This window comes from Ictidomys tridecemlineatus, chromosome 11 (assembly GCF_052094955.1).
Source record: "Ictidomys tridecemlineatus isolate mIctTri1 chromosome 11, mIctTri1.hap1, whole genome shotgun sequence".
Classification (NCBI taxonomy): Eukaryota; Metazoa; Chordata; class Mammalia; order Rodentia; family Sciuridae; genus Ictidomys; species Ictidomys tridecemlineatus.
This window is the reverse complement of record NC_135487.1, coordinates 41362122-41389937: the sequence shown is the minus strand read 5'-3', so window position 1 is coordinate 41389937 and position 27816 is coordinate 41362122. Positions and strand designations below refer to the sequence as shown.

The 27816-nt window shown below is 47.6% G+C and overlaps 1 protein-coding gene across 3 annotated transcripts; it reads right to left on the bottom strand.

Moving 5' to 3' along the window:
- Nucleotides 1-234: 234 nt before the first annotated feature.
- On the bottom strand, nucleotides 235-27246 carry Cimap2 (ciliary microtubule associated protein 2). Of its 3 annotated transcripts, none has more exons than XR_005735196.2 (11): nucleotides 26968-27199; nucleotides 26163-26250; nucleotides 25533-25697; nucleotides 25242-25364; nucleotides 21933-22070; nucleotides 21657-21800; nucleotides 19909-20070; nucleotides 18642-18767; nucleotides 16528-16661; nucleotides 3788-3917; nucleotides 235-3101 (listed from the first exon to the last, which is right to left on the bottom strand). XR_005735196.2 is itself a non-coding variant. In XM_005326109.3 (11 exons), the coding sequence occupies exons 1-10, from the start codon at nucleotides 27018-27020 to the stop codon at nucleotides 3845-3847; spliced, it is 1206 nt and encodes a 401-aa protein (XP_005326166.2). In that variant the 5' UTR covers nucleotides 27021-27224; the 3' UTR covers nucleotides 235-3101; nucleotides 3821-3844. The 3 variants fall into 3 exon arrangements, 1 of the variants encoding a protein (XP_005326166.2); XM_005326109.3 differs by having other exon boundaries at nucleotides 3821-3917; nucleotides 26968-27224; XR_013427800.1 differs by lacking the exons at nucleotides 235-3101; nucleotides 3788-3917; nucleotides 16528-16661 and having other exon boundaries at nucleotides 18855-20070; nucleotides 26968-27246.
- Between the last annotated feature and the right edge of the window lie 570 nt (nucleotides 27247-27816).

The following is a 27816-nucleotide window of genomic DNA, read 5'->3' as shown; positions in this document are numbered from 1 at the left end:
GCACTCATAGGTGGGCATTCCTCCTCAGCACACATAACTTTCAGAACAACATGCAAGTTCATTGGTTATCTCCAGCAAAATACTTAAAAGAACTAAGTGCAAGTTGTTACACAGTCTTCTCTTACACAAAAGTGAGTATTCTGAATCTGCTGACCTCCATGGGGACAGTGACTATGGGTAATATGATAGTTGACAGATACATTCCAAGAAATGTACTCATACTATAAGGTAAACTGTCTTTTAACAAAAGTTTTATTGAATATATTTTTTTATTTTGAATTAGTTTAAGCTTAACATAAAAGCTGCAATGATAGTACAGAGTTCCAACATCCCCTCTCCCCGACTCTCTCCTAATGTTTACACTGGCTACATGATCACAGCAAAATGATCAAAACAAATTCACATTGCATAACATTGTCAATTAAACCACTGACCGTATCTAAATTTCACCAACTTTAACCCCATCGTTTCTTTTCCAGAATCCTATCCAGTATCCTACATCGCTCCTGCCCATTCTTTCTTTTTTCTTTTTTTTTTTCTTTTTTGTCTCAAATTGCAGTTGTTTACCAAGGTGCAACTAGCATATGATAAATTGCACATGCTGAAGATATACAATTGGCTGAGTCTTGACATGTGTATGGGTAAAAACCACCACTTATTTTTCTTAATTCACTGGTTGATGGATGGTTGGCTTGTTTCTAGTTTGGGGCTATTAGAAATCAAGCAGCCAGGGACATCTGTGAACAGTCTGCATGGACATAGGCTTTCCTTTCTCTTGAGCAAATACCTGGCAGAGGAAGAGCGGGGTCAGATGGTAGGGTTAGGGTTCACTCCTTCTCTTGCTACTCTGTCTTCCAAGGGAGGTGTATTATTGCACATGTCCCCCAGCACTACATGAGAACCCCACGTCCTCCTCCAGCCTCGGGAGAGTCAGCCTTTTTCATTTTAGCCAAACTAATGGGCGGGCAGTGGTAGCTCGTTGTGGTTCTAACTGGCATTTCCTTAATGACTAGTGAGAGCTCAGGTTTCTTTCCATATGCTTCTTTGCCATCGTCTATCTTCTTGGTAGAGTGTCTATTATATCTTCTGTACATTGTTATTTTGTTGTTTCTTTTGTTTTAATTCTTTTCAGATGTTGATAGACTTTTATTTTATTCATTTATCTATATGCAGTGCTGAGGATAGAACCCCGTGCCTCACACATGCTAGGCAAGCGCTCTATCACTGAGCCACAACCCCAGCCCCTATTTTGTAGTTTCTTATTCTTGAAATATATATATATATATATTTAAATATATATGCATATATATGTATATGTATACATATATATTCATATTCTGAATAATATAAGTCCTTTATCAGATATGATTTGCAAATATTTTCTCCAAACCTGTGACCCATCATTCTTTTAATAGCACCTTTGAAAGAACAAAAAAAAATTTCAATTAAGTCCAATTTAACAATATGTATGATTTATTTTTTTTTAAAATAGTTAAATCTGCATCTCAGAACTTTTTGCCTCACATAATGTCCAAAGGTTTTCCTCCTGTGTTTTCTTCTAGAATTTTCACAGCTTAGGTCTTAAATTTAGGTCTGTGATCCTGAGGGGAAAACAGCTCATTCCTCCTCTCACACACCACTCAACACTTCTGATGCCAGATGTGTGGGATCCTGGGATCAGTTGCCTTGCTAGGATGGCTCACAGCCGTCAGGGAAATGCTTTTCATATATTTACCCATATATTATAAAGAACATTATGAAGGGTGCAGATCAACAGTCCAGATGGAAGAGATGAGGAGGGCAGGGCATGTGGGAAAGAGGGGGAGCCTCTCTGCTCTCTCTGGGTGTCTTCCATGGGTCCGGCTATCTAGAAGCTCCCCACACCTAGCCTGTCTGGGGTTTTATGAGGGGTCATTACTAGGCATGATTGCTGCATCCTTGGCCATTAGTGATCAACTCAACCTTCAGCCTCTTTCCCCTCCTCAGGGGTGTGGGATTGAAGGTTTCAACTCTTTAAACAGGCCTGGGTCTTTCTGGTGACGATTCTCCACCCTAAAGCTATCTAAGGGTCCTCAGTGACCAGTCACCTAACTAGCATGTAAAAGACATCACTCTGGAGGTTCCCAGGGTTTTAGGAGCTGTGAGTCATAAAATAAGAGGAAAATCAAGTATATACTGTACTTCTGAGTATCACAGACGGAGTTAGTTTCTGTCCATGAGGGGACTTGCTGATCACAGTTCACTTTTTTGCAGATTAGTATGCAATGGTTCTAGCACCACTTGGTGAGAAGATCCCCACCCCACCCCCAGTTGACTTTGCACCACTGTTGAAGTGCAGTTGTCCATATCTCCTGTTCCTGGATTCTCTGCTCTGTTCCTTTCATCTATCTTGGCACCAATTCCACTGTCTTGTTCCTATAGCTTTGTGATGATAAGTCTAGAAATAAGATAAGGTTGGTCCTACAGCGTTGTTCTTTTTCTAAATTATTTTGGATATTTTATGTCTTTTGTATTTCTGTATAAGTTTTGCTATCAGCTTGTCAGTCTGCAGGTATTTGTTTTGGGCAGTGCTGGAGATCAGACCAAGGGCCTCCCTAGGTAACACCCCCGGCTCCAGCTGGTCAACTTTTACAGAAAGGTCACTGAGGTTTTGATTAGCATTGCATTCAATCCATAGATTAATTTGGGGAAAACAGCTTAACACCCATATCAAATATTGTGGCCCATGAATGTTGTATCTCTCCCTTTCTGTCTTCTTTAATGTCCCCGCAGTGATAATTGCTTTGCTTTTCGTGTACAGACTTTGTTATCTCTTTTGCCAAAATTCGAAATAAGTGTTTCATAGTTTTTCACGCCATATAAGTTGTATTTTAAATTTCCAACTTTTTTGTTGTGTGTTGCTATATATGAAAACAGTTTGGCTAGATTGATCTTATTTGTTGTAATGTTACAAAAATGACTTCTCAGACCTCATAGCTTTTTGGAAGATTCAAGAGGACTTTACGGAGCTGATGTTGCTGTTCGTGAATAAAGATGGTCTGACTTCTTCCAGGACTGCTGTCTGACACGGTTGAGAAAGCAACTGCTCTCTGTAAGACACCCTGTGAAGGAAGCATTGGGAATATATTTTATTGTTATGTGAGTTTTGTGGCTCAGTCTGGGGTCCCAGCCTCCTCTCCTCTAGGAACAACCTCTGCCCCCATCCCATCCATCCCTCACTGATAAAAAACAGTGAGGGAAGAAGCTCGGAATGTTGTCACCAGCCCCCACAGACACAGCTTTGGGCTAAACCAGGGTGCGCACAGGGGGCACCTCTGGGAGAGAAGCAGTTCGTCCCCAGTGGATGGACATTGCCTGAAGGTCAGCAGTCTCCTCCTGGCATGCAGCCCTGCTGAGTTTTCAGAAGCATCCAGGGATGGAGATGGAGTGCTTCTGGAGGGAGCCCGGGGCAGCCATAGATATATTCCACACTCTCCCACCTCCTTTTAGACTTTAAAGAGCAGGAACCAGCACTCTGGCTTTAGAATAGAAAGGGCTTTAGGGTTCACCCACATCCCTTCCTGGGGTCATTCTGCTGTGTGGTTCCCATATTTCTGTCACTGGTTGATTGGCATTTTTCAGGACAATGGATCTCTTGTAACAAAAGATAACTGGCCCTTGCTGTCCCAAAAGACATTGGGATATGGCTCCAGTGAAGGAGATCCCTCCATACCTCTCCCTTCTCCCAGGCATTCTCGTGTACCCTTTCTCCAAGACCCCCGATCCCACTCCCATCCTCCCCACCCACCATCTGTCTTCAGGCTTTGGGCCCTCCAGTCACCATAGCTGTTCTTCCCACGTGGCTTTAAGGAGTAGGATTTGAATTATAATCCACAGTTGGAGGGCACCTGCCCTTTGTAAAAGGTGTGATCCTTTCCCTTTAAAAAGACAGAGAAAGACATAATGCAGTAATCCCTTGGAAGGGAGTAGGCCCCCCATCCCTAGAGGGGCACCCCAAGAAATGAATAGGTCCCTGTCTGTTGTTCTTCCCCGAGATCCCACACTGGATGAGGGGCCAAAATCGATGACCTTGAAACCTGTACCAGTGAAAGGATCTGATCCTCAGGAGGTCCCTCCACTTTGCACCTATTGGGCTTATCAGAGCACCCAGGTCTCTTTGTAACGACTTCAAATTTAAATAACAACAAAAAAAAACTTCAAATTAAAAAATCCATAGCATCTGAAAGAACATCTAGGCCAACCCTGAGAGGGAGACCAAGGGCCAGAGAGAAGAGGGAATTTGCCTGAGGTCACCTGCAGATCAGAGGGAAGGTCAGAATCTAGGCCCAGGGCTCCTGACCTCAGTCCCACATTTCTTTTTCTGCTTGGATTCTGTCCTGGGAGTGAACCTCTGAGGACTCTGGTCCCTTTCCCATGAGCCAATAGGAAGATGGCATTCCCACAGGAACCCCTGGCTGTGTGTCAAAGAGCATCCCGAGTGAGCCTTACACACCTATGTCCCTATTTATTATCTGTCTTCCCCATCTAGAGGTGAACTCTGGGAAGGCAGGACGTGGATTCTTCCTTGGTATTTCCCCTTTGCCTAGATCATCACCTGATGCTTAGTAAGCGCTTCACAAATATTTATCAAAGGAAGGAAGTGAGAAGGAGAGAAAGAGGGTTCACCGGGGTAAAGGGGGCCTTTTCTGCTATCCAGTGGGTCTCCATCTCTTTGTCTCTTCACTCCCCCCTGCCCATCCCCACGACCCCTGGCCTGGCCCATATCTCCCCTTCTCTCTATTTCTCCCCACTCCATTCTCCACCCAATAATGCCACAGAGTAAACTTATTAAAGCACAGTATTACTTCTCATTAAAATCCTTCTGAATGGGAGAAAATATTTGCAAAACACATATCTAAGAAAGGACAAGTGTCTTGAATCTATAAAGAACTCTCAAAGCTTAATACAATCAAGCAACCCAATTTTTAAAATGTGCACAAGATTTTAAAACACTTGAACAAAGAAGAGACAGAGAAGTGCATGAAAAGATGTTCAACATCTTGTCGTTGGAGAAATGCAAATTTAAACCATAATGAAGCACATTATTAGAATGGTTAAAATTAGAAAAAAAAAACTATCAATACCAAGTGATGACAAGATGCAGAGCAATTAAAACCTTCAGACATTGCTGGTACAAATACAAGACAGTACAGCCGTTTCAAAACAGTTTGGCAGTTTCTCACAAAGCTAAACGTACACTTACCAAATGACCTAGAAATCCTACTCTGAGATATTTGCCAAAGAGAAACAAAAACATGTCTACATAAGGACCTGTACATAGCTATTTATTATTATATCAACTTTATTAAAATTTGCCCAAGCTGGAAACACTGCAAATTCCCCTCTACTTGAGAGCATATAAATAAACCGTGGCATATCCATTCATTGGACTCTAACTCAGCATGGAAAATATAAGCTACTGACACATACAACCTGGGTGAATCTCAAGAGCATCGAGTAAAATGAAAGGAAAAGACACAAATGTCTATGTATGGATGATTCCACTTATATGACACTCTGAAAAAGGCAAAATCTCTGGATACTAATCATGCTAGTAGTTGCCAGGGGCTGGGATAGGAGTAGGTTGACCACAAACGCACAAGGGAACTTTCTTCCATGTGGTATGACACGGCTCTATGCATTTGTCAAAATTTATAGAATTGTATACCTTAAAAGGATGAATTTTATTGTATGTAAGTTATACTACTATAAATTTGACTTATTAAAAAAAAAAGACCCATGGCTTCCCACATGCAGGATGAAGCCCAGGCAGCTTACCTTACATTCAGGGTCAGACCTAACCAACCTCTCCTGCCTTCCTCTCCACTCTAGCCCTTCACACCCTCCACACAGCATTTATAAGGAACCGGGGAGTGTGTCCCAACACATCCTGAGCTTTGTGCTTCCTTTCCTTTCCTCATGCTCTTCTCTATGTCCTAAATGTTCTCCTTCTCCCTGGAAGAAGTGAACCCTTTCAGAAAGAAAGCTTGGAGCCAACTAGACCAGGGACCAACCCTGTTCTGCTATTGTACTAGACAGAGATCAAAAATGGTGCAGCCTGTGCACATCCTTGAACCAGAGTGTCCTTGGCAATGTGACTTCGCAGCTGCTCTCACTGAGAGATAGAGTCCACTTCCCTTTCCCTGGAATCTGGGCTGGCCTTGTAACTTGCTTTGGCCAACAGAATGTGGAAGAAGTAATGACGTGGCATTCTGAGCCTAGGCTGCAGAAGGCCTTGCATACTTCCTACCAAGCCTGGCCTCCTCCATGAGAATAAGCCTGGGCTACCCTCCAGAGGATGGGAGTCCACGTGGAAGTCTAGGTGTTCCATCCAAGACCATCCCAGACCAACCGACCCCCAACTGACTCATAGGTCCATGAACAATAACAAATAGCTATTGTTCTGAGCCACTGAGTTTTGGGCTGGTTTATGATGCAGCAATAGCTCATTGATACAGTTAGTAACTCACTATAGCTCTGGGAAAGTCACTCAGTCTCCTCATCTACATAACAGAATAACACATACCTCGTGGCGCTTTGTGAGGCCCGCAAGAGAAGATGTACATATTGTCAAGTTCAGTGCCTGGCGCACAGTCAGTCTTTGATCAGTGGTTATTATTGCTTTTCCAAGTCCAGCTCTTACCCAGTTTTTGAGGGCCAGCTCACATGCTGCTTCTTCTAAGCCACCCTCCCTGAATCTCCAGACTGCACATAGTCTATCCCCTCTCTGAACTCCCCTAGTACTTTCTCCATTCCTCTCCAGTACATTCCGTCCTCAACTCTGAGTCCTTTGGAAACATGGACATGGCCTGAAACGCAGGTGTCTGGTTCAGACGTAGACTCCAATCAGAGAAAGATTAAATGATTTTTGCAATCGTGGGACAGAAAGTCTGTTTTCCTGTCTCCAGCGCAGTGGCTGCTTCTACCACACAAACATCTCTGCTTTCAAGTGCAAACCCAAAGTGCCTCCTTGCACATCCTTGGCACTCAACAAATGTATCTCAAATTGAAACAGCTAAAGAGCTAAACTCCTTAGGGAGCATTGAAAATGTGTAAGAGTTTTGGGACTGTCACAAAGACTTGAAGCCACCAAAATGCAGGCACCAGGAACTCCTACCTCCTGCCCGTGGGTAGCAGAGTTTGGCTAACTAGGAAGAAGTGACCTCCCTATCCCTTGCTGAGGGGTGCTGGCTAGAGAGAAGGGGCTGGTAGCAAGTCTTATTTCTTAACAGACAGTGGCCTGGGGGCAGGCTTTATTATTCCCATTCTACAACTAGGAAAAGAGAGAGACTTACTTAGTAGCCCAGGGTTATTATGCGCTAGAAGATGGCAAAGCCAGGACTGGAACCTGCATTTTGAACCTGAAGCCCGTGAATGTGTCAGAGTTCTAACAGGCCAGCCTGGGTAGGAAGTACAGGCTGATCTGAGTGGGCGTCCCTGGATAGAGCAGAGTCCAGGCTGCCTGCTGGGTCCCTGGTATAAATGCTGAGCTCTACAGAGGAACAGGTGTGCCTTGGGAAGTCAGGTGACTTGTCCAGTGTTACATGGCTTGAAGTCAACAGAACCCCATTCAACTCCCCAAATTCTTTTTTTAGGGTCTATCATTATGTTTTATAATCCCCTGAGGGTTCCCTACCTGTAATTCAGACTCAGGCAAAAGGCAAGTCATACTCTGTCATGGTTTGAATATTAAATGTCTCCCAAAGGCCAGGTGCTAAATGCTTGATCACCAGTCTGTGGGGCTATTGGGGAGGCGTGGGGTGGAAACTTCAGGAGGTGGAGCCTAGTGGAAGGACCTTAGGTCACGGCGGGAGTGGACCCTGAAGGGGATATTGAGATGCTGCTTGCTCAGCCTTGCGCTCTCTCTCTCTCTCTCTCTCTCTCTCTCTCTCTCTCTCTCTCTCTCTCTCTCTCTCTCTCCCCCCTTCCTGGCCACCATGAGGTGAGCAGTTCTGCACTGCCACATGCTCCCCATCATAATGGACCCCTCTCACCACAGGCCCAAAAGCCACAGAGCCAACTGATCGTAGACTGAAACTATGACTCAAAATAAACCTTTCCTCCTTTTAAGTTGATTTTCTCAAAGCTTTTTGTTTGGTGTTGTTTTTTTGTGTGCTGCTGGGGATTGAACCCAGGGCCTTGTGCATGCAAGGCAAGCACTCTACCAACTGAGATATATCCCCAGCCCAAGTTGATTTTCTCTGGTATTTTTTGTCAGAGTAACAGGAAGCTGACTAACATACCCTAATGTTGCATATCCCAAGTGGCCCTGTCCAAAGACTCCTTTCATGTCAACTGCAGTTTGATTTGCAGGTATGTGTTGGCAAAGAGTCCAGATTCCTACATCCAGATGGCTGATCCCACCCAACTAATCCATCTTTCTTCATTCTTCCACACCCCTTCCCATGCCCACCCCCAGCTATTCAGCCATCCCTCAACAGGCCAAGCTTGCTCACCCCTCCATGCCCACAAGGGCAGCCTGCAGCATCTTCCATCTCTACACCTCCTTTCCAGGCAGAGCGGGCATTTTTTTTCTCTGTACTCCCATCATGCACCTGATGCTAAATCAATCACTTCCCTTTGCCCCACTTGCCTGTGACCTTCGAAGGACAAGGACCCCTGCCCCTAGCAGTGTTTACTAAATTTAACTGAATTATCAACCTTTCTGTCTCCCCCTGCCTCCATCCGAGGCCACCATTTCTCCTGGTGCTGAGAGACCACCCCTCCAACCCATGCAAGGAGTGTGTTCCTCCACCTCAAGATGCAACCTCCCACTCCCTTGCCCATCAGCTCAAATCTCCACCTCCACCCACTCTCACGAGAAATACAAAAAGGAAGGTGGAAGAAAAGGAAAGGAGGGAGAACTGAGGGAGGGAGGGAGGAAAGAAGCAAGGGAAGAAATATGGCCTTCTCTGCACTCCACCCTCCCTTGAAGCTAAAGCCCTATCTTTTAGTTGTCTCTATGGCAACCACCTGGCTTCTGTGCTGCATAGTAATTGTGTAGTGGGAGTTGAGGGGAGGAGGAGGGGCACTCTGCAGGTGGAGCCTCCTAAGAGTCCCCCTTCCTACCCAGACTTCCAAATTTCTCACCAAAACAGCATGCACAAATGTCCAGGAGGACAAAGAAAAGTGACCCGGTGAGGGCAGGTGGGACGAGGACAGGGAGATGGGTCAGGATGGAGGCCAACTCTGCCTCAGCCTTCCTGGGTTCAAAAAGCCTTTCCCCCTGGTCTCATCTTCCAGAAAGCTTAGGGGAAAGAGAGGGGTAGGTGTTGTGGCCACCAGGAGACTAGTTCTGTGTCCCACTTGCCCTCATTCCTCCTCTTGTGCGTTTCCTGTAACTATGGGGAGGGGAGGAGTGTATTTCCCCATGAAGTTGGGAGCCACTCTGGGGCAGAGCTGCTGTCTCCTCTACAGTGTCCCAGGAGGCAGCATGGTGCCTGACATAAGAAAGGCTCATTCTATTTTGAGGAATGTGCACACCAGTGCCACGTACTGACAGTGACTTGGGTAGTGATGTTCTCTCTCCAAACTTCAGTTGTCCCAACTAAGAAACATTAAAATTAATACCTATCCTTTAAAGTTACTGCATAGAATATATACATACAAAACCACTACATGTTGGGGATGTGGCTCCGTGGTTGAATGCTTGCCTAGCATGTGTGAGGCCCTAGGTTCAATCCCAGGTTCTGAAAAAGTAAATAGACTAAAAATGATTTTTCAAAAATCACTACATATACACTCCAAGAATATCAGAATATATTATTATTACAGAGAATGAACATGGATCTCATTTTCAGACTTTGGGATAAAGAATATGGATTTTAGATTGAAATACTAAAAAGCCAGTCTGCATGCTGAAGTATTTAGGAAATGTGCTGATGTCTTCCATTTGTTTTGAAATTTTTCAAAAAATAAAAGATCTTTAATTGATGAATAGAGTGCTTGGAATGTACCTGTCTAACAGGAGCAAGGCCACAGGTTCAGTCACCAGTACTGCAAACAAATAAACAAACAAAAAGATTGGTAGAAGGACAGATAGAAAGATATGTCATAAAGCAGGAAGAGTAAAATGTGCTGGGCGTGGTAGTGCATGCTGTAATCCCAGCAGCTCTGGAGTCTGAGACAGGAGAATCGTGAGTTCAAAGCCAGCATCAGCAACATAGCAAGGCCCTAACCAGTTCAGCGGGACCCTGTCCTCTAAATAAAATATAAAAAGGGGGGGCTGGAGATGTAGCTCAGTGGTTAAGGACCCCTGGGTTCAATCACTGGTACAAGAGAAAGAGAAAGAGAAAGGGAGAAAAGAGAGAAAGAAAGAGAGAGAGAAAGGGAGAAAGAAAAATGTTAATGATATAATCTAAGAAAGGTTATATATATACATATATATATATATATATATATATGTATATACATATATATATATATATATACACCATATAATCCTTTCAAGTCTTTTATGTTTGAAATTTTTCATGATAAAACATCAGACCAAAGATTTTTTTTTAAGGAAAAACAACCTTCTGCCAAATCAAACTGGAAGTTTCTTATGTGCTCCTTTCAGGGTTATCCAGACCATGTCCCACTCCATTAACGAATGCCTGACACATCATCTAACAGATATTCATTGAGTTCCTTCTATGACTGCTAGAAAGACACTGGAGCTGGAGAAAAGAGAAGTTTTTTTTGTTTGTTTGTTTTTTTAAAGAGAGAGTGAGAGAGGAGAGAGGGAGAGAGAGAGAGAATTTTTTTTTAATATTTATTTTTTAGTTCTTGGCGGACACAACATCTTTGTTTGTATGTGGTGCTGAGGATCGAACCCGGGCCGCAAGCATGCCAGGCGAGCGCGCTACCGCTTGAGCCACATCCCCAGCCCCAAGAAGTTTTTTGTTTAGTAGGGACCAAAGGCATGTGAAGAATAATTCCAGAATTATGGAAAAGTGCTCCAACCTGAGGATGTATAAAGTGAGCTTAGAATAAAGAGCCAGGGGAAGCTTCATATTTAAGCAGAGGCCTGGTGGATAAACAAGAGTTTTCTAAATAGTCACTAAAGGAAGGTTGTTTCAAGTACAGATCAGAGTGTGGCCAATGGCCCAATGAGATAGAAGAGCCAGGGAGTGGTGCAGAGCATGGTCAGGCCGGAGCGGGCTCTCCTGTCCTGTGGCCAGAGAGTGGGCCAGCTAGTATTAAGAGGACCTGGCTGGAAGATCCAGAAGGTCCAGAGAGGTGACCAGATGGAACACTTGGTCTACTGGAATATTCAGGAAAAGTAATAACCCTTAGCAATTAAGAATGTAGAATTGAAAATTTCAATGAGTGAGTAAGAGAATATTTCCATTCACCTAAAAACAATCACCAGCTCAGATGTGCCTAAGAATGAAGCAATGAGCACCTTTGGCAAATGAATCAGTCCTTGAAACACTGTATAAGGGACTCCTTCACACTGTGCCACCCACTTAATCTTCTGGGCCTCTTGGCTCAATCCTAACTCAGGAGCCCAAGTGGGGTCAGGGGTTGGTGGAAATGAGGAACTTGAGCCCCAGGGAGCATCATTCACCAGCCTGACAATCTGACACCCTCCAAACCTATTGATTGGCTCCTGCTCAGAGCATTCACAAGCCTCGATTATGCTTTACTGTGTCCCTGCAGGGCACAATTTATTCCCCTTTCACAGATGGGAAACTGAGGACTGAAAAACAAAGGATGACTCTTGGCTGGAGATGAGTCTATCTCTAGAACTCTTGTCCTCCTCTTTCTGTTTGCATTTTTTTCTTGATTTTAAAGATAATAAAGATTTATTCTGAAAAAAAATCCAACAATTGAGAAATAAACAAGGTAGAATATGAAAGAACCTGGTAACCCTCCCGCCCAGAGGTAATCATGATCAACAGTTTGGAGTTTATCTTCCATGTTATGATTTCTCTGCCCATTGATGAATTTTTAAATAGTATCATAATTTTTTTAACTACTCATAGTTATATACTCTTTCAGATGATGTTCATAATCAATTTATCCAGTTCCCCTCTGCCAAGCTCTTTGGGATTTGATTTTAAAGGCATTAAATGTGTAAACCAAAGGAAATAACATTTTCCCAATATCAAGTCTTTCTTTCCATGAAAATGATAGTCTCCTTAGTTATCCAGGCTTCTTTAACATCCTTTAGTAAAGGTTTATATTTTTCTTCATATGTGCCTTAAACGGACCTTTTTAAGCTTATTCCAATGCATTTTATCATTAGTTTTGCTAATGAGAATGGAACTCTCTTTTTCTCTCAATTCAGTTTTCTATTCACTATGCCTGTGGCATAGGAGGGAACTATTCATTCATACATTTCACTGCTCTTGCCTTCTAAGATTTACAGCTTTAAAATTAACTGTCTTAGAATTTTTTAGCAAACACACATATCATTACAAACTGCAATGATTTTGCTCTTTCCTCCCAATATTTATATTTCTTATTTATTTTTCTTGTCTTACTGCATTTGTTAGAACCTCCAAAGCAATGCTGAATAATAGTGATACAAGAATCCATGTCTTATTTATGACTTCAGGAAGAAGTGTCTAGTTATATTCAATGGGTTCCTCCTTCTCTTTCAAAGCCCTTCCTCCTCCCTCAGGATTTTTAAATGCCCCCCTCCATTTCTCCCTCTATTAAAAAATCTCTAACTTTTCCTCGGGTCTTTGACAACAAGAATAAGTTAAACTGCCAGGCACGGTGGCACACGCCTGTAATGCTAGCCACTTGGGAGGCTGAGGCAGGAGGATTGCAAGTTCAAAGCCAGCCTCAGCAAAAGCGAGGTGCTTAACAACTCAGTGAGACTCTGTCTCTAAATAAAATACAAAATAGGGCTGGGGATGTGGCCCAGTGGTCAAGTGCCCCTGAGTTCAATACCTGGTACCAAAAAAAAAAGAGTTAAACCACTGCAATTTCTTTCCTTGAATAATGTGCATTTCCAGCATCTATAAAGAACTTACCCATGGAGAAAAAGGCACACTCATACACTGCTGGTAGGACTGCAAATTGGCGCAGCCAATATGGAAAGCAGTATGGAGATTTCTTGGAAAATTGGGAATGGAACCATCATTTAACCCAGCTATCCCTCTCCGTCTATAGCCAAAGGACTTAAAAACAGCATACTACAGGGACACAGCCACATTAATGTTTACAGCAGCACAATTCACAATAGCTAAACTGTGGAACCAACCTAGATGCCCTTCAATAGATGAATGGATACAAAAAATGTGGTATATATAAACACAATGGAATATTACTCAGCAATAAAAGAGAATATAATCATGGCATTTGCAGGTAAATGGATGGAGTTAGAAAAGATAATGCTAAGTGAAGTTAGCCAATCCCAAAAAAACAAATGCTGAATGTTTTCTCTGATATAAGGAGGCTGATTCATAGTGGGATGGGGAGGGGGAGCATGGGAGGAATAGATGAACTCTAGATAGGCAGAGGGGTGAAAGGGGAAGGGAGGGGCATGGGGTTAGAAATGATGGAGGAATGTGATGGACATTATTATCCAAAGTACATGTATGAAGACATGAATTGGTGTGAATATACTTTATATACAACCAGAGATATGAAAAATTGTGCTTTATATGTGTAATAAGAATCATAATACATTCTGCTGTCACATATAAATTTAAAAAATTTAAAGAAGAACTTACCCCTTACATAAATAAATAAAACACGAAATTCTGCCAAAGCATCAGCTGCTAAGGGGAGAGTTAGCTGCATTTGCAACATCCCTACAAAGAGAATCCACGGGACGGAGCACATTCTCACGATCATCTCATCTAATCCTCATAACAGAGTCTGCAGAGTAGTTATGACCATCTTTTTTCAGAAAAAAAAGTCTGTTTGAGAGGTCACAGAGTTAAGTGGCAGATGGAATTCTAAGCCAGGTTGTAAAGGAGAGACTCTCAGATGCCTGAGTGTGAGAATAGTGGTGATGGAGAATTTTAGCCCCAGGGGGGAAGAAGACAGAGTCCCCAGTGGGACACAGCATCCTTCCCTTCCTTAGAGTCCTTTGCAAAGCAAATGCTATGTCACCTAGAGCTTTGCTGAAACAGTGGCTGGGAAGGGGTGGCTGTGGACAGCTGGGCATGGCCTCTTCCTGGCTCCCCCAAATCTTCACACAGGCACTGGTGTGTGGGAAAGACAGACACTGCCCTGGAAAGGAAGGACTGGATTCTAGTCGCTGCTCTCTCTGTCGCCAAGTGTGACAGGGCAAGTTGCTCCCCTTGTTCCCTTCTCTGGTGTTGGTTCAACATCCATAAAATAAGGCTAACTACTTCGGCTGGGAAGGGGGAAAGATCCTTTTGCACACTAACAGTGTTTCTTATGAATTACCATCAAGCAAGGCAGGTGAATGTACACATTGATCTCCGTTCCCTCTTGCAACCCACTAAAAGATGTACAAAGGGATTTAAATAAAATAGATGACAGAGGAAGAGAGAGGAGATATCAGGGGACAAGGACATAAACATGCTTTGGGGAAGGATCAGCAGACCTGAGAAGGCCGCAGAGAAGACAACAAGAAGCTGGTACTCCTGCTACAAAACCCAGGGCAGGCCTAGGCACTGGAGGAACACAGGTACCAGATCAATAGGAGAGAGAGCAAGCTACACACGACCCCACCAATCCTTTGCCCCCTCTCAGGGACTGGAGGGTTAGTGCGTGGAGGGGTGCTTTGTGGCCTAGTGGAACTAGGCAGATGGGCACCACAGCAGGAATAGAGGGGTGAGGGGAGGTGCACAGACGGCAGGAGGCCACCCAGCCCTTCCCAGGCACCAGCAACCACACCTACCCCGACCCAGGATGGAGAAGTCTTTTCTAGTGGAACCAAATAGATCCAGAGAAAAGCCCTAAAAACATTAGAGTGAATGACCAGATCCCCAGCCAGGCTCCTGGTATTGTTAAGGTGCTGTCCTCTGACACTTGAACCAATGATGGAGGAAAAGGAACTTAGAGGAACAGGATCCAATGCAGGGAGCAGGACACACTGCGTACATGACACAGAACTGGGTGTTATTGAAAGAAAAAAAAAAAAAGAGCAACCCGCAAGAGCAAAAGATCTCCTGGAAATTAAAAAAAAAATATGAGAGTCAAAATTTTAAAAGGCAAGAAGAGTAGGGTTGGAAAACAAAGACAAGGAAATTTTACCAGAAAGAAGTAGAACAGAAAAGGCAGAGATGGAAAATGAGAAGCCGTGCCTGATGGCACACACCTGTAATTTCAGCAGCTCGGGAGGCTGAGGCAGAAGGATCACAAGTTCAAAGCCGGCTTCAGCAATTTAGCAAAACCCCAGTCCCAAATAAAAAGGGATGGGAATGTGTCTCAGTGGTTAAGTCCCCAGAAGGGAAGGTGCTGAATTTCCAGATGGAGGACACCACTAAATACACAGCACAGTGGGTGAAAGCCGACCACACCGAGTCACATCACCATGGAATTCCAGAACTCAAGAGAAGGCCCTGGAAACTTCTAGAGAGAAGAAATGCAAGTCACAGAAAGCCAGAATGGCATCAGCCTTCTCCACAGCCATGCTGAAAATCAGGAATCAGGGAGGAAAGCCTTCAAAATCCCAGTTTAGGATTTTATTTTCATCCAAATTATAGATCAGCTGTTGGGAGTGGGAAAAATAAAGAACACTTTCAAGCATGCAGTCTGTCAGAAGAAAATCCTACCTTCCAAAGTTCTTTCTCAGGAACCCTCTGAAATAAGAGAGTGAATCAAGAAAGAGGAAGGCACAGGACTACTTTGATAAAAATAAAAGATTTTTTGAAATTGCACTCAACAGCTGTTCTTTTTTTTTTTTTCCCCCTGAGCAATCTGGTCCCCAGGATCTGGTCCCTGAGCCTCACAATTTCTAGAAAACAAAACACTGAATTCTAAAGTGCATGTTTATTCACATTTGAACATTTCTGAAATTGAGATTATATTGCAACAGATGGCCTCTTAGGCCAACACAACACATTTAATATTTACAAGCTCCTTTCTATTTTCCACGTCATTTCATGTACCTTTTCTTTCTTAGGTTTCACAACAACTTCCTGAAATGAGTTTAACAACCCCTTGGTGAGCACCAGGGAATTGAGACTCCGTGGGGTGGAGCTATCCAGGGCTGTGTGGGTCAGGGATAGAGGATTCAGAGTTGAGTAAGTACCTTTTCCTTACCAAAAGTTTTAGATCATCATCTCATTTGAGCCTCTCAGCCACCTGCTCATTTGACAGTTGAAGGAAACGAGGCTCAAAGGAGTTAAGCAGCACGCCCCGACTCACACAGCCAGTAGTTGGCACGTAGGTGGTCACGATCTGAAGGTGACCGTCTCTGCACTGCCTCTGGTTTTGGCTGGCTTTAGAGGGAAGCAGTCATGATCCCATGGGAACCAAGCATGGGGAACCCCAGTCCATCCCAAGGTCTACCCTCCCCCTCCCCTCCCTCCCCTTGCCCCTCTCTCCTGCAGCTCCAGCTGCACTCACTGCATGATCCTGTCCCGGTTCAGATCTGAGAGGTAGCGCTTGGGTTCACCCATGTACAGGGACTGGTATCGCTGCCGTGTGTCCTTGTTCTCCAACCGCGTGGTATTGAGGTAGCGGCCCACCCCTACTGGGTTCTGTGCCAGGGAGAAGACGGCAGGACATTAGCAAGCCTGCCTCAGACACGTGATCTCAGGCCTCCTCCTCTCCCCTCTGACCCTGCCTACCCCAGCTGTTATGAGTTGGATCACGCCCCCCAGAAAAGATATGCTGAAGTCCTAACCCCAGTACCTTGGAATGTGACCTTTATGGGAATAGAGTGGTTTCAGATATAATGGGCTAAGATCATTGGCATAGAGTAGGACCCTGATCCAAGGTGTCGGCCACCCTCAGAGGCAGAGATTAGAGAGTTGCATTCACAAGGTGGGGAACACTGAGGATCCCAAGGATCGCTGCCAGGAGCTACAAAGAGGCAAAGAAGGACCCTCCCCTACAGGTTTCAGAGGGAGCGTGTTCCTGCTGACACTTGATCTAGGTCATCTAGCCTCCACAGCTGCTCTTTCTGAGAGCTCATTTCTGGTTGTGAAGCATATCTGCAGTGCTCTGTCCTGTAGTCCTAGGAAGCGCATCCACCATCCCACCCAGATATCTGCCTGCAGAGGTTCAGGCAGGAGACGAAATTTGCCAGGGTGACACAGCAAAGCAGAATAAAGGCAGGACAGGAATCTAGCCATCCACAGGCAGCAGTGCTGAGGGGAGACATGCAGACCCAGCGTCTAGACCAGTGTCCATGGACTGCCTCCCACAGGACCACAGGAGAGGTCTACTCAGGAACACAGGCTCCCTGCTGGGGGTCCTGTCCCATCACTGAAACCCATCACATGTCAGCCCTTCCTACTTCAGATGTTGACCTTGAGGTGGCAGTGTGGTCATTTGGCTCCAGTCTAAACATTTAAATTGGGGGACCCCAAAAGCTCAGGTTGGGGAGTACAGGGTAGGGAGGGGTGGAACCATAAGAAGGTGAGTAAATTATAAGTAAGATGTGCCCAGGGAGACTAGGACAGACCTTAAAAACAGTCGTTCAGGGGCTGGGGATGTGGCTTATTGGTAGAGCGCTCGCCTAGCATGGAGACCCTGGGTCCAATTCTCAGCATCACATAAAAATAAATAAAATAAAGGTATTGTGTCCAACTACAATCGAAAAATAAAATATTAAAAAACAAAAACAGTCGTTCAAAGTCAGGCAGAACTCCCCTGTGCTACTGGAGTCAGGACAGGGCTACCCGAAGGGGACAGAATGTACAGGAGACCCTGGAATGCACAGAATGTGCTCTTGAATGCTCTGGGGGTTGGTCACAGGACAGGAATCCAGCCAACCACAGGCTGGTCACAGGGCGAAGGCATTCTTTGGAGTTGTTCACTTAGGATTCCTGTGTCTTTCTGTGCAATCATTAGTCGCCAATAAAAGGTGCACTTAAAAACTGAAGGGAGGGAGGGAGGAACAGAATGAGGTCAGGCCTTTGGCCATGTGTGTACATGTACATGAAGGAGGCATGTGCAAAGCCCAAGAACTGGCCTTTTTTACAAGAACACTGCAAGCTTATAGGTTCCATCACACACATGGGGAGGGCTGCCTCTGGGGACAAGGAAGAGAACAGGGTCAAGATGGGGGGACTTGCTGACCCAGGGATGAAAAATGGGCCAACTCCAGCAGCTGCCCCTGAGGCCACAAGACAAATACAAAGAGAAAATGAAAAAATCGTTTCCCTGGGAATGGGCCAGGGTGGTCTGAGATGGCTTAGCTAGCTGCTTCTCAAACTGTAGTCCCTGGAACAACTTCATCACCGTCATCTGAAAACTTGTTATAAATGCCAATGCTTGGGCCCTACCAGGCCTGCGGTGTCAGCCACCTCGGTCCTAACAAGCCTGCGATGGTGCTGCTACCTGGAGTTAGCCAAAGCCTGGGCAGAAGGACGACCGTGGGAGGGAGGGAGAGAGAGATGGCTTGCAGCTCCATCTGAGGATCGGTGCTCAGGGGCAAGAAGGGTTCAAGGATGCCTATAGAGGCAGGGGGTTCCCTGCCTGTCACACATATCCGCCACCCCAGGCCTACTCACCCAGCTTCCCAAAACTATCTGGTTGGTCTTTACACCTGAACGCTTAGAGGCCACGAGGAATGGCGGCCGGTTGACGTGTTTGATCTCCGTCTCTTGAGGAAGCCATGAACCAGGGCCAGATGTGTTCTAGGAGGAAGAAATGAAGGCCAAGCATTGAAGAGGTCCTGGCAGTACCCATCCAGGGCAGGTGGGGGTTCCTGGCAGCAGTCTTACCTGCTCAGCAATGCTGGGCCTTGAGTCAAGGACAGGGGACACGAGGGGACCCTGTAGTGCCCTCATGACCCATGCATCCCACTTTAACCACCCCCAGCCTGACATCTCTTCTCAGGTTCCTGAGAGACCTCATGGTTGGGCAGGGTCCAGAGAGATACTCCAGACAGCAGCCTGGGAAGAGACAGCACACAGGCCCTGGAGCGGAGTGCCAGTCCAGCTCATTCCCACCCTACTGAGGGAATCCGGCAAATCCCTTCCAGCAAATCCCTTCCCAGGTCTGGGCCTCGGTTTCCTTTTATGAAACACAAATGCTGACCCCTGGGGGTGTGGTGGAAAATGGCCAGCAGGCCTTCAGAAGCTGCCTGTGCCTTGTTTTCCTCTGCCCATTCCACTCCAGGTCCATGCCCTTCTAGACAGACCCAGCTTGGGGGGCCTGAAGAAAGCCCAGGGCCTATGCAGAGCACTGACTGTCCCCCCCTTCAAGTCCCCTACCCCAGAGAACACTGCCTTGAACTAGGCTGAAACTGCTAGTCCCTGGATGGAGCAGGTGGGCAGACCTCTGAAGGTGGATCCCTTACAATCTGCCGGATCCAGTCTCCCCTTGCCCTCTCTCCAGCTCTGGAGGGCCAGTCGGGGAGGGCAGGGTGGATATCAACACTGGCTGAGCATGACCAGGGAACCAGGCACTGCAGGCTCCAAGCTTCTAGAAAAATCTAATGCTCACAGCCACCTCTCTGTCCTCAGAGGGCAGGTATATAATGAGGCTGGCAGAAGAAGAAAAGTGTAAGGCCAGGATTGGAAACCAGTGGGTCTGTCCCTAAAAATGAGCTTCTCGGGGGCTGGGGTTATGGCTCAGCGGTAGAGCACTTGCTTTGCATGTGCAAGGCCCTGGGTTCGATCCTGAGCACCACATAAAAATAAATTTAAAAAAAAAGTTATTGTGTACAACTACAAAAAAATATAAAAATATTTTTTTTAAAAAATGAGCTTCTCCCCGCCACAAACAAGCCACCTCACCCCACCTCCCCAGCCCATACTGCCTTTGGACACTGACTAGTTTTCGGGGGCACTGGCTAAGGGTGGACCAGTAAATCCTCTCTGGAGGGGTTTTCGGGTCGCGGGGAATTTCTGAAAAAACTCCATGCTTCTTATTGTGACGTGAGTTAAGTTCATCCACGAAGCTCTTGTAATTCATCAGTTCCCTGGGCCTTTTTTTCTGAGAGAGAGAGAGAGAGAGAGAGATGTTATTGCAGAAAAGTCAAGAGCTCACCCTCTTCTTGACCCTCACTCACCAGTAATCCAAGGTGTCATTCACTACCCCACTGGGACATCCCTGGGTCAAGCTATGCAAAGGCCAGGCCAGCCCCAAGGCCCACTATGGCCCCAGGTTGGGGTGGGGTCAGTCTTTTGCACCCTCCACCTCTGGGTTACACCCTGAGACCCAGCTTGCCTTTATCCATTCTTTCTTTCCCTGATTTATTGGACGTATATTGAGGCAGGCACTGGCCTAAGCAGGAACGATATTTTGAATATATAAAAACCAGTGTAACTGGCACAGAGCAGAGAATTTTTAGGGCCACAAAACTATGCTGTAGGATATGAAAACAGTGGATACACTCATGTGTGTCAAAACCCACAAAAAGAACACCACCAAGAGAGAGCCATCTTGCAAACTTTAGGCTTGGTTGACAAAGGTGTATCACTGTAGGTCCACTGATCATAACAAATGGACCACTCTGGCGCAGGATCTTGACAGGGGTGGGAGAGGCAGAAGATCCATAGGAACTCTACTTGCCACTCAATTTTGCTGTGAACCTAAAATTGCTCTATAAAGTAAAGTCTATGAGGACAGAACAAACAAGCACAGGCAGTGTGGCCTGGCACCTGCCAATCAGAGTCAACTGGCTGGCAGCATCAGCAGAGGGTCCCGGAAGCCCCTGTGGCAGGATGGTGGTTTCCATGACTGGTCAGTGAAGGTCTGAGGGATTCCAGGGGAGCAGCAGGTCTCAGGGCAGAGACTCTTAACCAAGGGGCCCAGACGTATTTCCACATTAACCACCACTCTTCTAGCTCTGACACCCTTTTTATGTGCTAACACTCCAAAATTTCTTTCCTAGTCATGGATGATTGTTTCTCTTTCATTAGGATATGGACTCCCCAGGGCTGGCCTCCCGCACCTAGACTGATAGTAGACAGGGGGTGAACATGCAGTGGAGGCTGTGTGAACAGGTAGGTGGACAATGACTCAGTCCCAACTGCTGTGAGCACCAGGAAAGCAGAGCCCGGTGAGCTGTGGAATCCCGTGACAGGAGCGTGATGGGGGCAGGAAAGGTAGCAGCAAGCTGGAATCCTACCCCAGCTTCCCCTTCCCGCCTGTCAGTTCTCCGCCTCATTAGCAGAGCACTGGCACTAGCCCAGCCCCTGTGCTGGGTCTGTGAAGCCTGGGAAGCGCTTCTGAAATAGTGGGACACCCACACTTGCGTCTTCAAGAGCCCTGCAGGCCCCACAGCTAGTCACCCACACAACCCTGACATCATGGGTCACCTGAGCCCCAATGCAGCACCTGCTGGTGCAGAGAAGAGAACTGGCCACAGGATCAGACAGTCTACCGGGAGTCCAACTCCAGCTCTGCTGTGTGGCCAGCCTTAGTCTCCTCATTCAATACAGGAGCCATGTCCCTCCCTGGCTCTGGGGGTGAAGGGAGCAGGGTGTGGGAAGGGCACTGGGCAGCAGTCCTAGGAAAGGCGAGTAAGGGCTGTCATCTGCTGGGGAAGGAACCCTATGAGCTACCCAGGTACACACCTGCACAGAGTAATGTCCAAAAGGCAGGGGCTTGCTTCGGTCACCAGAGAAAATGTCATAGGGGCCGCGGGTGCCAGTAGATCGTGCCAGGTAGGTCTCGATGCCAGTTTTGAAGGAGTAGGTGCCAGGTCCTAAACCACTCCCCTAGAGCACAGCATTGTGACAGTGTCTGGTGGGGAGTCATGGGGGTAGGCCCTCTCAGGCCCTCAGTTTCCCCATCAACCCTGGGAACCCCCTCCAGAACCAAGTGAAAGAGCCTGTCCAGGCTGGGGGTACCTGAGGAGCCTCAGGTGGTGACTTGTTTGACATCCTGCACATGAGGCCCTCGGAATGGGACCGGTTCCAGGCATTCTCCTCCAGCCGCGTGTATGGGTTGCCCTTCTCCCCATAATTCCCGGGGCCTGGATAATAGTTCTGTGGGGCACAAAGTGGGGACATACAGGCCACCAGTCCTGCTCTCATGGTTGGTGCATCTGAGGAAAAGGCTTGTGAGATCTCCACCCCCACATGGGGAACAGGATTTTCAGGCTGCCCGAGTGTCCCCACCCCCAACGCACACCACACCACCCATGAGCCTCCACAGCTCACGCCTTCACCTCTAAGTCTGTCTTCGTCACGAGGACCCGCTGTCCTGTCCAAGGCCTGCCTTACCATTTGCTTTCTACATGCCATGCTGCAGCCAGCGCCGCTCCTTGCTGCAGCCTGAGCACATGACATTCTGCCAAACCTCCCTGCCCTGGCTCGCTTGTGCCTCACGCCACCTCAAATGCCTGTCCTGCTCTCTTCACCTTGGGAAATTCTACTAATCCTGCAAAGCCAGCTGGAACATCATCTCTCCGGAGAATGAAGGCTTCTGTCCCCTGTCAGGGAGTTGCCTGCTTCGTGGTCTCAGCAGTTTCGTCCTTGGCACCCACACCTTCGTGAATGACTTTTTCACTGTGTGGTGAACAGTGCCGGGGAACAGAAACAACTGGAGTCCTGGTTCAGATCCGGGCACAGCTGCTTCCTAGCTGAATGAGCTCAGGCTCCCTGAGCTTCACGGTGCATATTGATAACAAGGGAATGGCAATACCCTCCTCCAGGGTAATAACTACCAAGTTCAATAAGGTCTGAAAGTTCCCTGAACAGTGCCTGGCACATAGTGAGCACCCACTCACACATAAGCAGGGAAGAGTGACTGACTGTCCTAGGGGGCAGGAGGAGTTAAGAACTGTGACTGGAATGACTATGGGGCCTGGACTGCCAGGGTCAAAGGGTGGCCCTTTGTGGGGAGAATCTACCTGCAGTGTAGGGGATGGGTGGGCATCCTTAGGTAGAGACCTGGCAGGACTTTTGCAGCCAGTCTGCACTTTTTAGCCACGTGGGGTCACTGCTGCTCCACAGATGGTTCAGCCCTGTCTACCTCTGGGTCCTGGAAGCTGGCCCTGGGGAAGCCAGGCTGGGCGGAGATATCAGGGACTTGGGGAGCTGAAGCCACTGTGGGCATCAGATTGTTTGTCTACAGAAGAATGAGACTATACCTTGCCTCTCTCCAAAGCGCAGGTGCCCTGGTGTGTTCTAGAGAAAATCCCTAAGGGTAGGAAGGAAGCTGGGCCCCTAAATTGTGTGCTAGATGTATCGAAAGCCTTAGTAAGCCTTAGAAAGCCTTGTCCTGGTGGCCACCTGATGAGATCATGTCGACACCATCCACAGTTAACAGAAAGGGACCCTGAGTCTCAGAGAGGCAAGCCACATGTCCAGATTCCTCCCACATCCAGAACCAGGCAGCATGAGGGCTCCGGCTCTAAGACCCTGTCCTTCCTGAGCCCGTACTGTTTGCCTGGCACTGGGATGGGGTGGAGGTAGAGTGCACTACAAGTCCTGGTGGGGGGGGGGTCCTGACTCAGGAGGTTCATGGATGGAGCTAAGCTCTGTGTTGGGTTTGTCAACATAATCTCATTTCTTCCATAAGATCTTCAAGTTTAGAAGTTTTATATCACATTGGGCTGGTGTGAAAGCCTGATTTTTAACTAGAATGTGATGCTGTCAGAGCTTTTAGGACCCAGACAGGATTAATTGGAGAAGAGAGTTGAGGAATGAATGGTCACTAATAAGAAATATATGTAATATATATAAATATATGTAATTTACATTATATATGTATTTACATAACATAAAATTTTTAAAATTTATGTGTGTATGTGTGTGTGTGTATAAATAAAATAAAATCTGGAGCTTGAAGAATGAGAAGGATCCCCAAAGAAAGGTATGGGAGAAGGTGGGAAGTTCCCTCAAGCAGAAGGAACAAACGCAGATTCTCAGTGCTGGAGACACTCTCAGACTTGTCCCCCCAACTTCTCTGCTATCAGCTGGGTTGAACTGATAGAGACTCAGAGACTCTCTCCTGGACAGAAAAGGAACAAAATCCAAGAACTGAGGGAACCAAGCCACTGGGCTTTGTTAATATGATGGACACCTTGGATTCCAATTCTGCTACTGTCACCTAGTAGCTCTGTGACCTTTGAATGGTTTGATCACTCACCCTCTCTACTCCAGTTTTGTCACCTGTGAACACAATAGTGGTGCCTCCTTCATAGGGCTGTTGTGAGGATTAAATTAATTAGTACATGGCAAGTGCTGGCGGGTATCAGCTATTATTATTTGGATTGGAAGGCAGTGACTCACTTCAAAGGCCTCCAGGCACTCTGCTCTCTGGGGTGGGGTGGGGAGCTTCTGCACCTGGAAATGTATCCATTTGCTCTCTGTCCACTGATCTAATTTGCCAAGCGTGCTGGCACCCGGGGCCTTAGCCTCTACTGTTCCCACTATCTGGAATGTTCTAACACAGATATCATAAGTCTCTATTGCTCATGCCCTGCAAGTTATGCTCAAATGGCACTTCCTCCCAGAGGCCTTTCCTCACTGTGTTCTATAAACTGCCCTGCTGGCACTCTCTAGCTCTTCCCTGTGTCATTTGTCCTCTTAGCCCCGATTAAACATGTACTTCCTTCTTTGAACTATTGTTTTTACCACTAGGATGTTTGCTCTACGAGGGCAGGAACCTTGTCTTTGTTGTTGTTGTTGTTGTTGTTGTTATTATTATTATTATTGGTGTAGTTGGACACAATGCCTTTATTTATTTATTTTTATGTGGTGCTGAGGATTGAACCCAGGGGCTCACACATGCTAGGTGAACGCTCTACCGCTAAGCTACACCCCCAGCCCTTATCTTGGTTATTTCCAGATCCCCAAGGCCTAAGACAGCACTTAGTAGGCACTTACTGGTGATCTCCTGGTTGGCTGACTGGATACATAAATGGATGAATTCATTGAGCACCTAATATATGCTGGGTTCTTTTCTTGGAACCTAAAAATGAACCAGACCCATCCCTGCTGAAATCGTGACAGCCAGTGGGCTGAAGATTGAGGCACAGGGAAGCAGAGGGTCTGTGGAGACTCAGGGGAGAGTCTGGCCAAGCCTGGGGAAGAGACAGGTACAAGGAAGGGCATTTCCAGAACCACCCAGGCTGCGTGGTCTGCCATAGACCGCATGGTGGGGTGGAAGGACTCCTCTGCAGACAGCCAAGAGGAGCTCAGAACACGTACCCCAATGAGACCACGGAAGCGGATCTCCCCAGAGCTAAGCAGCCCCCGCTTGCTGCATGGCTTCTGCTGCAACTGTTGTAAGAAGTCTTTGAAGTTGTAAGAGCCAGGCCCCAGCTTTTGCTCCTGCACCAAAAGAAGGAAATGAGAGGAAAACTATAAACTAGGGAATGTCCACACAGGAAGGAGCCCAAGGGATGGTGTTGCTCCCTCAAGAATGAGCTCTGCCTGGCCCTGCTTCGAGCAGGAGAAATCAGGAGACATGCCCCAGCGGGCACGGTGCAAAGCCCTCACCTGCAACTTCCTCTCTCTCACAACGGTCTGGTACCGGAAGTGGGGCAGCTGGGTCAGCCGGATGGCTTGCTGGGCCAGAGCCCAGCCTGTGTCCACCTCCTTCTTCAGCTTCTTTTTGCTGAAGCAGGTCTCCTTGGAGCTATAGGTTCCAGGTCCTATGTGGGACTGAGAGGGAGTATGGTCAGAGTGGGATAGTCACATCCACCCAGGCCAACCCCAGAGCAAGTCCTCCCCAAGCTGCCCTGGACCTGGGATTGGGCCAGAGTAACAATCTGGCCCAATCACAGGTAAGTTATCCCCCAGCAGTAAGCCTGGCACCCAGAGGTCGGCCCTCAAGGAGCTCTCATGACCTCCTCTGTCCCTGGCCTTTTTCCATGGAGGGAGGTACAGTGAGTTCTTGAGAGCCTGCCGCTGGACAGAACAGGAGCTAGGAAAGGAAGCCAGGTCACCTGTGGCCCCCAGCATGCGGTTTCACCTACAGTCCTGCATTTATCAAACACATCAGAAGCCTGACTCAGAGGCAGGCTCAGTGCTGGGGGATGTGACACAGCTGACACAGCTCAGCTGCCACCAAGGTGGGCCTCACAGAGGAGCAATGGCCAGACCACATGGGAGGCAGTGCCCACTCACCACTTCCACAGAATGATGCGTGGAGTACGGGGTCTCTGTGAAGGTGCTGTATTTCTTCTGGTTGGGATAAACAGCAGACACATCAAATCTAGGAGGGACAGAGGTCCAGTAAGAGCCCAAAGCCTGGCACCTGGCCCTGACCTGGGTGGTCCTCAGGATGGGAAGAATTGGCTTCCTAGAGAAGGTGACTTTGGAACCAGTCCATGAAGAACAGTTGCAGTGGCTTTGACCATCAGGGGTACTGCTCGACCGGAACCATCCCACCCACATCCACCCTCTTGCTCCTTCTTCCAGCTTGGTGTTTCTCCAAAGCCCTTAGCACTCCCCAACATATCTATCCCCTACCACACCACACACACACACACACACACATTCCCACAAGAATGCAAACTCCTTAAGTGTACAGTTTACTGTTTTGCTCACTGCTGTAGCCACAGATCCTAGGATTGTGCAGGGCACATAGTAGGCCAGGCCTGTGGCCTTTCTAAACCTTGCAGAGAAGTTGCAGTGGTCATGTTTTTCAAGAACTTACTAAAGAAGTGGAAAAGAAAGAACAAAGGAAAGGAAAAGAAGCAAAGCTTAGGATGGTGACAGCTTGAAAGAAGCTTAGGAAGGGAACAGCCTGGGCCAGGAGGTGCTGCAGATGTGCAGGGGGGTGGGGAAGGCCAGCCCCCAGTGCCCACCTCTCTTGGGCTCTAGACCACCCGGGGGGCCTCTGCCCCTCCCTCCCAGAGAGAGTGGCTGCGACAGGCCCCTCGGGCCGTCTTGGACATAGGTGCCAGCGCAGTATGCGGGTGGGCCCCACCTGTGGCTCTGCACCCCAAAGGGCGCCCCTTGGAACCACTTGGCCGCATACATGGCGCTGGCGTGGCCCGGGCCGCGAGTCCTGCGGGCGCCTGGCTTCCACTGCTGGCAGCGCCCCCCCCCCCCCCCGCGCCTGCTGGGCGGGCTGGCGGCCACCGCCGCTGCCACGGCAACCCGGCCTTGTGATCCGCGGAGCCCCGGCCGCGTCGGTGCCCACGTGGCGCCCTGCCGAGGAGCCCGTGCCGCCTCCTGGCGGTTTCATTTTGAGTTTTTCGACACCCCCTGGCCACAGCACCGTCCTAGGCCCCTGCAGATATAGGAGACCCAGCTGGTGTTGAAAGAGGGTGGCCGCCCCTGGGTGGGGCTTTAGAGTCACCCGCTGAGGAACTGTTTCTGATTTCTGCAGGGCTCCTCCAAGAGAGGCGCGAATGTTCAGAGTGCCGCCTGTAGTCGACCTCCTGCCGGCAGGACCCTGAATCCCGCCAGAGGGTAGACTAGGGCAAAGTGCACCCCGTCTTCCCCAAGTGGCTGAGGGAAGGAGGAGAAAGGGGACAGTCAGGGAGGGCGGAGCAGGGAGAGCAGGGGTAAGGCTGGACTGACAAGTGCAGGGATGCAGGGATGCTGGGTGATAAGGTACCTCCAGACACCCTGACAACCACTCTGGGCAGACACTGTGCAGAGTGCCCGGGACGCAAATGTGGTCCCTGCCCTGAGTCTAGTGGGGAAAACAACGACCACCCAGTATGGTCAGGCCAAAGAGAGAGGAAGGCCTCAGACCCAGCCTGTGGGTTGGCAGGTCAGGGAAGGCTTTTGGAGAAAATTCCAAACTTCACAATATTGAAGCATGTTT

Coding starts and splice junctions, on each gene's coding strand:
- Cimap2 (XM_005326109.3), bottom strand. CDS start 27,020: ATGTATGCGGCCAAGTGGTTCCAAGGGGCGCCCTTTGGGGTGCAGAGC. Junction 25,365..25,532: donor TGAGAGAGAGGAAGTTGCAG/GTGAGGGCTTTG, acceptor CTTTTGGTGCAG/GAGCAAAAGCTGGGGCCTGG. Junction 18,768..19,908: donor GCCAGTGCCCCCGAAAACTA/GTCAGTGTCCAA, acceptor TCTTCCTCCTAG/AACACATCTGGCCCTGGTTC.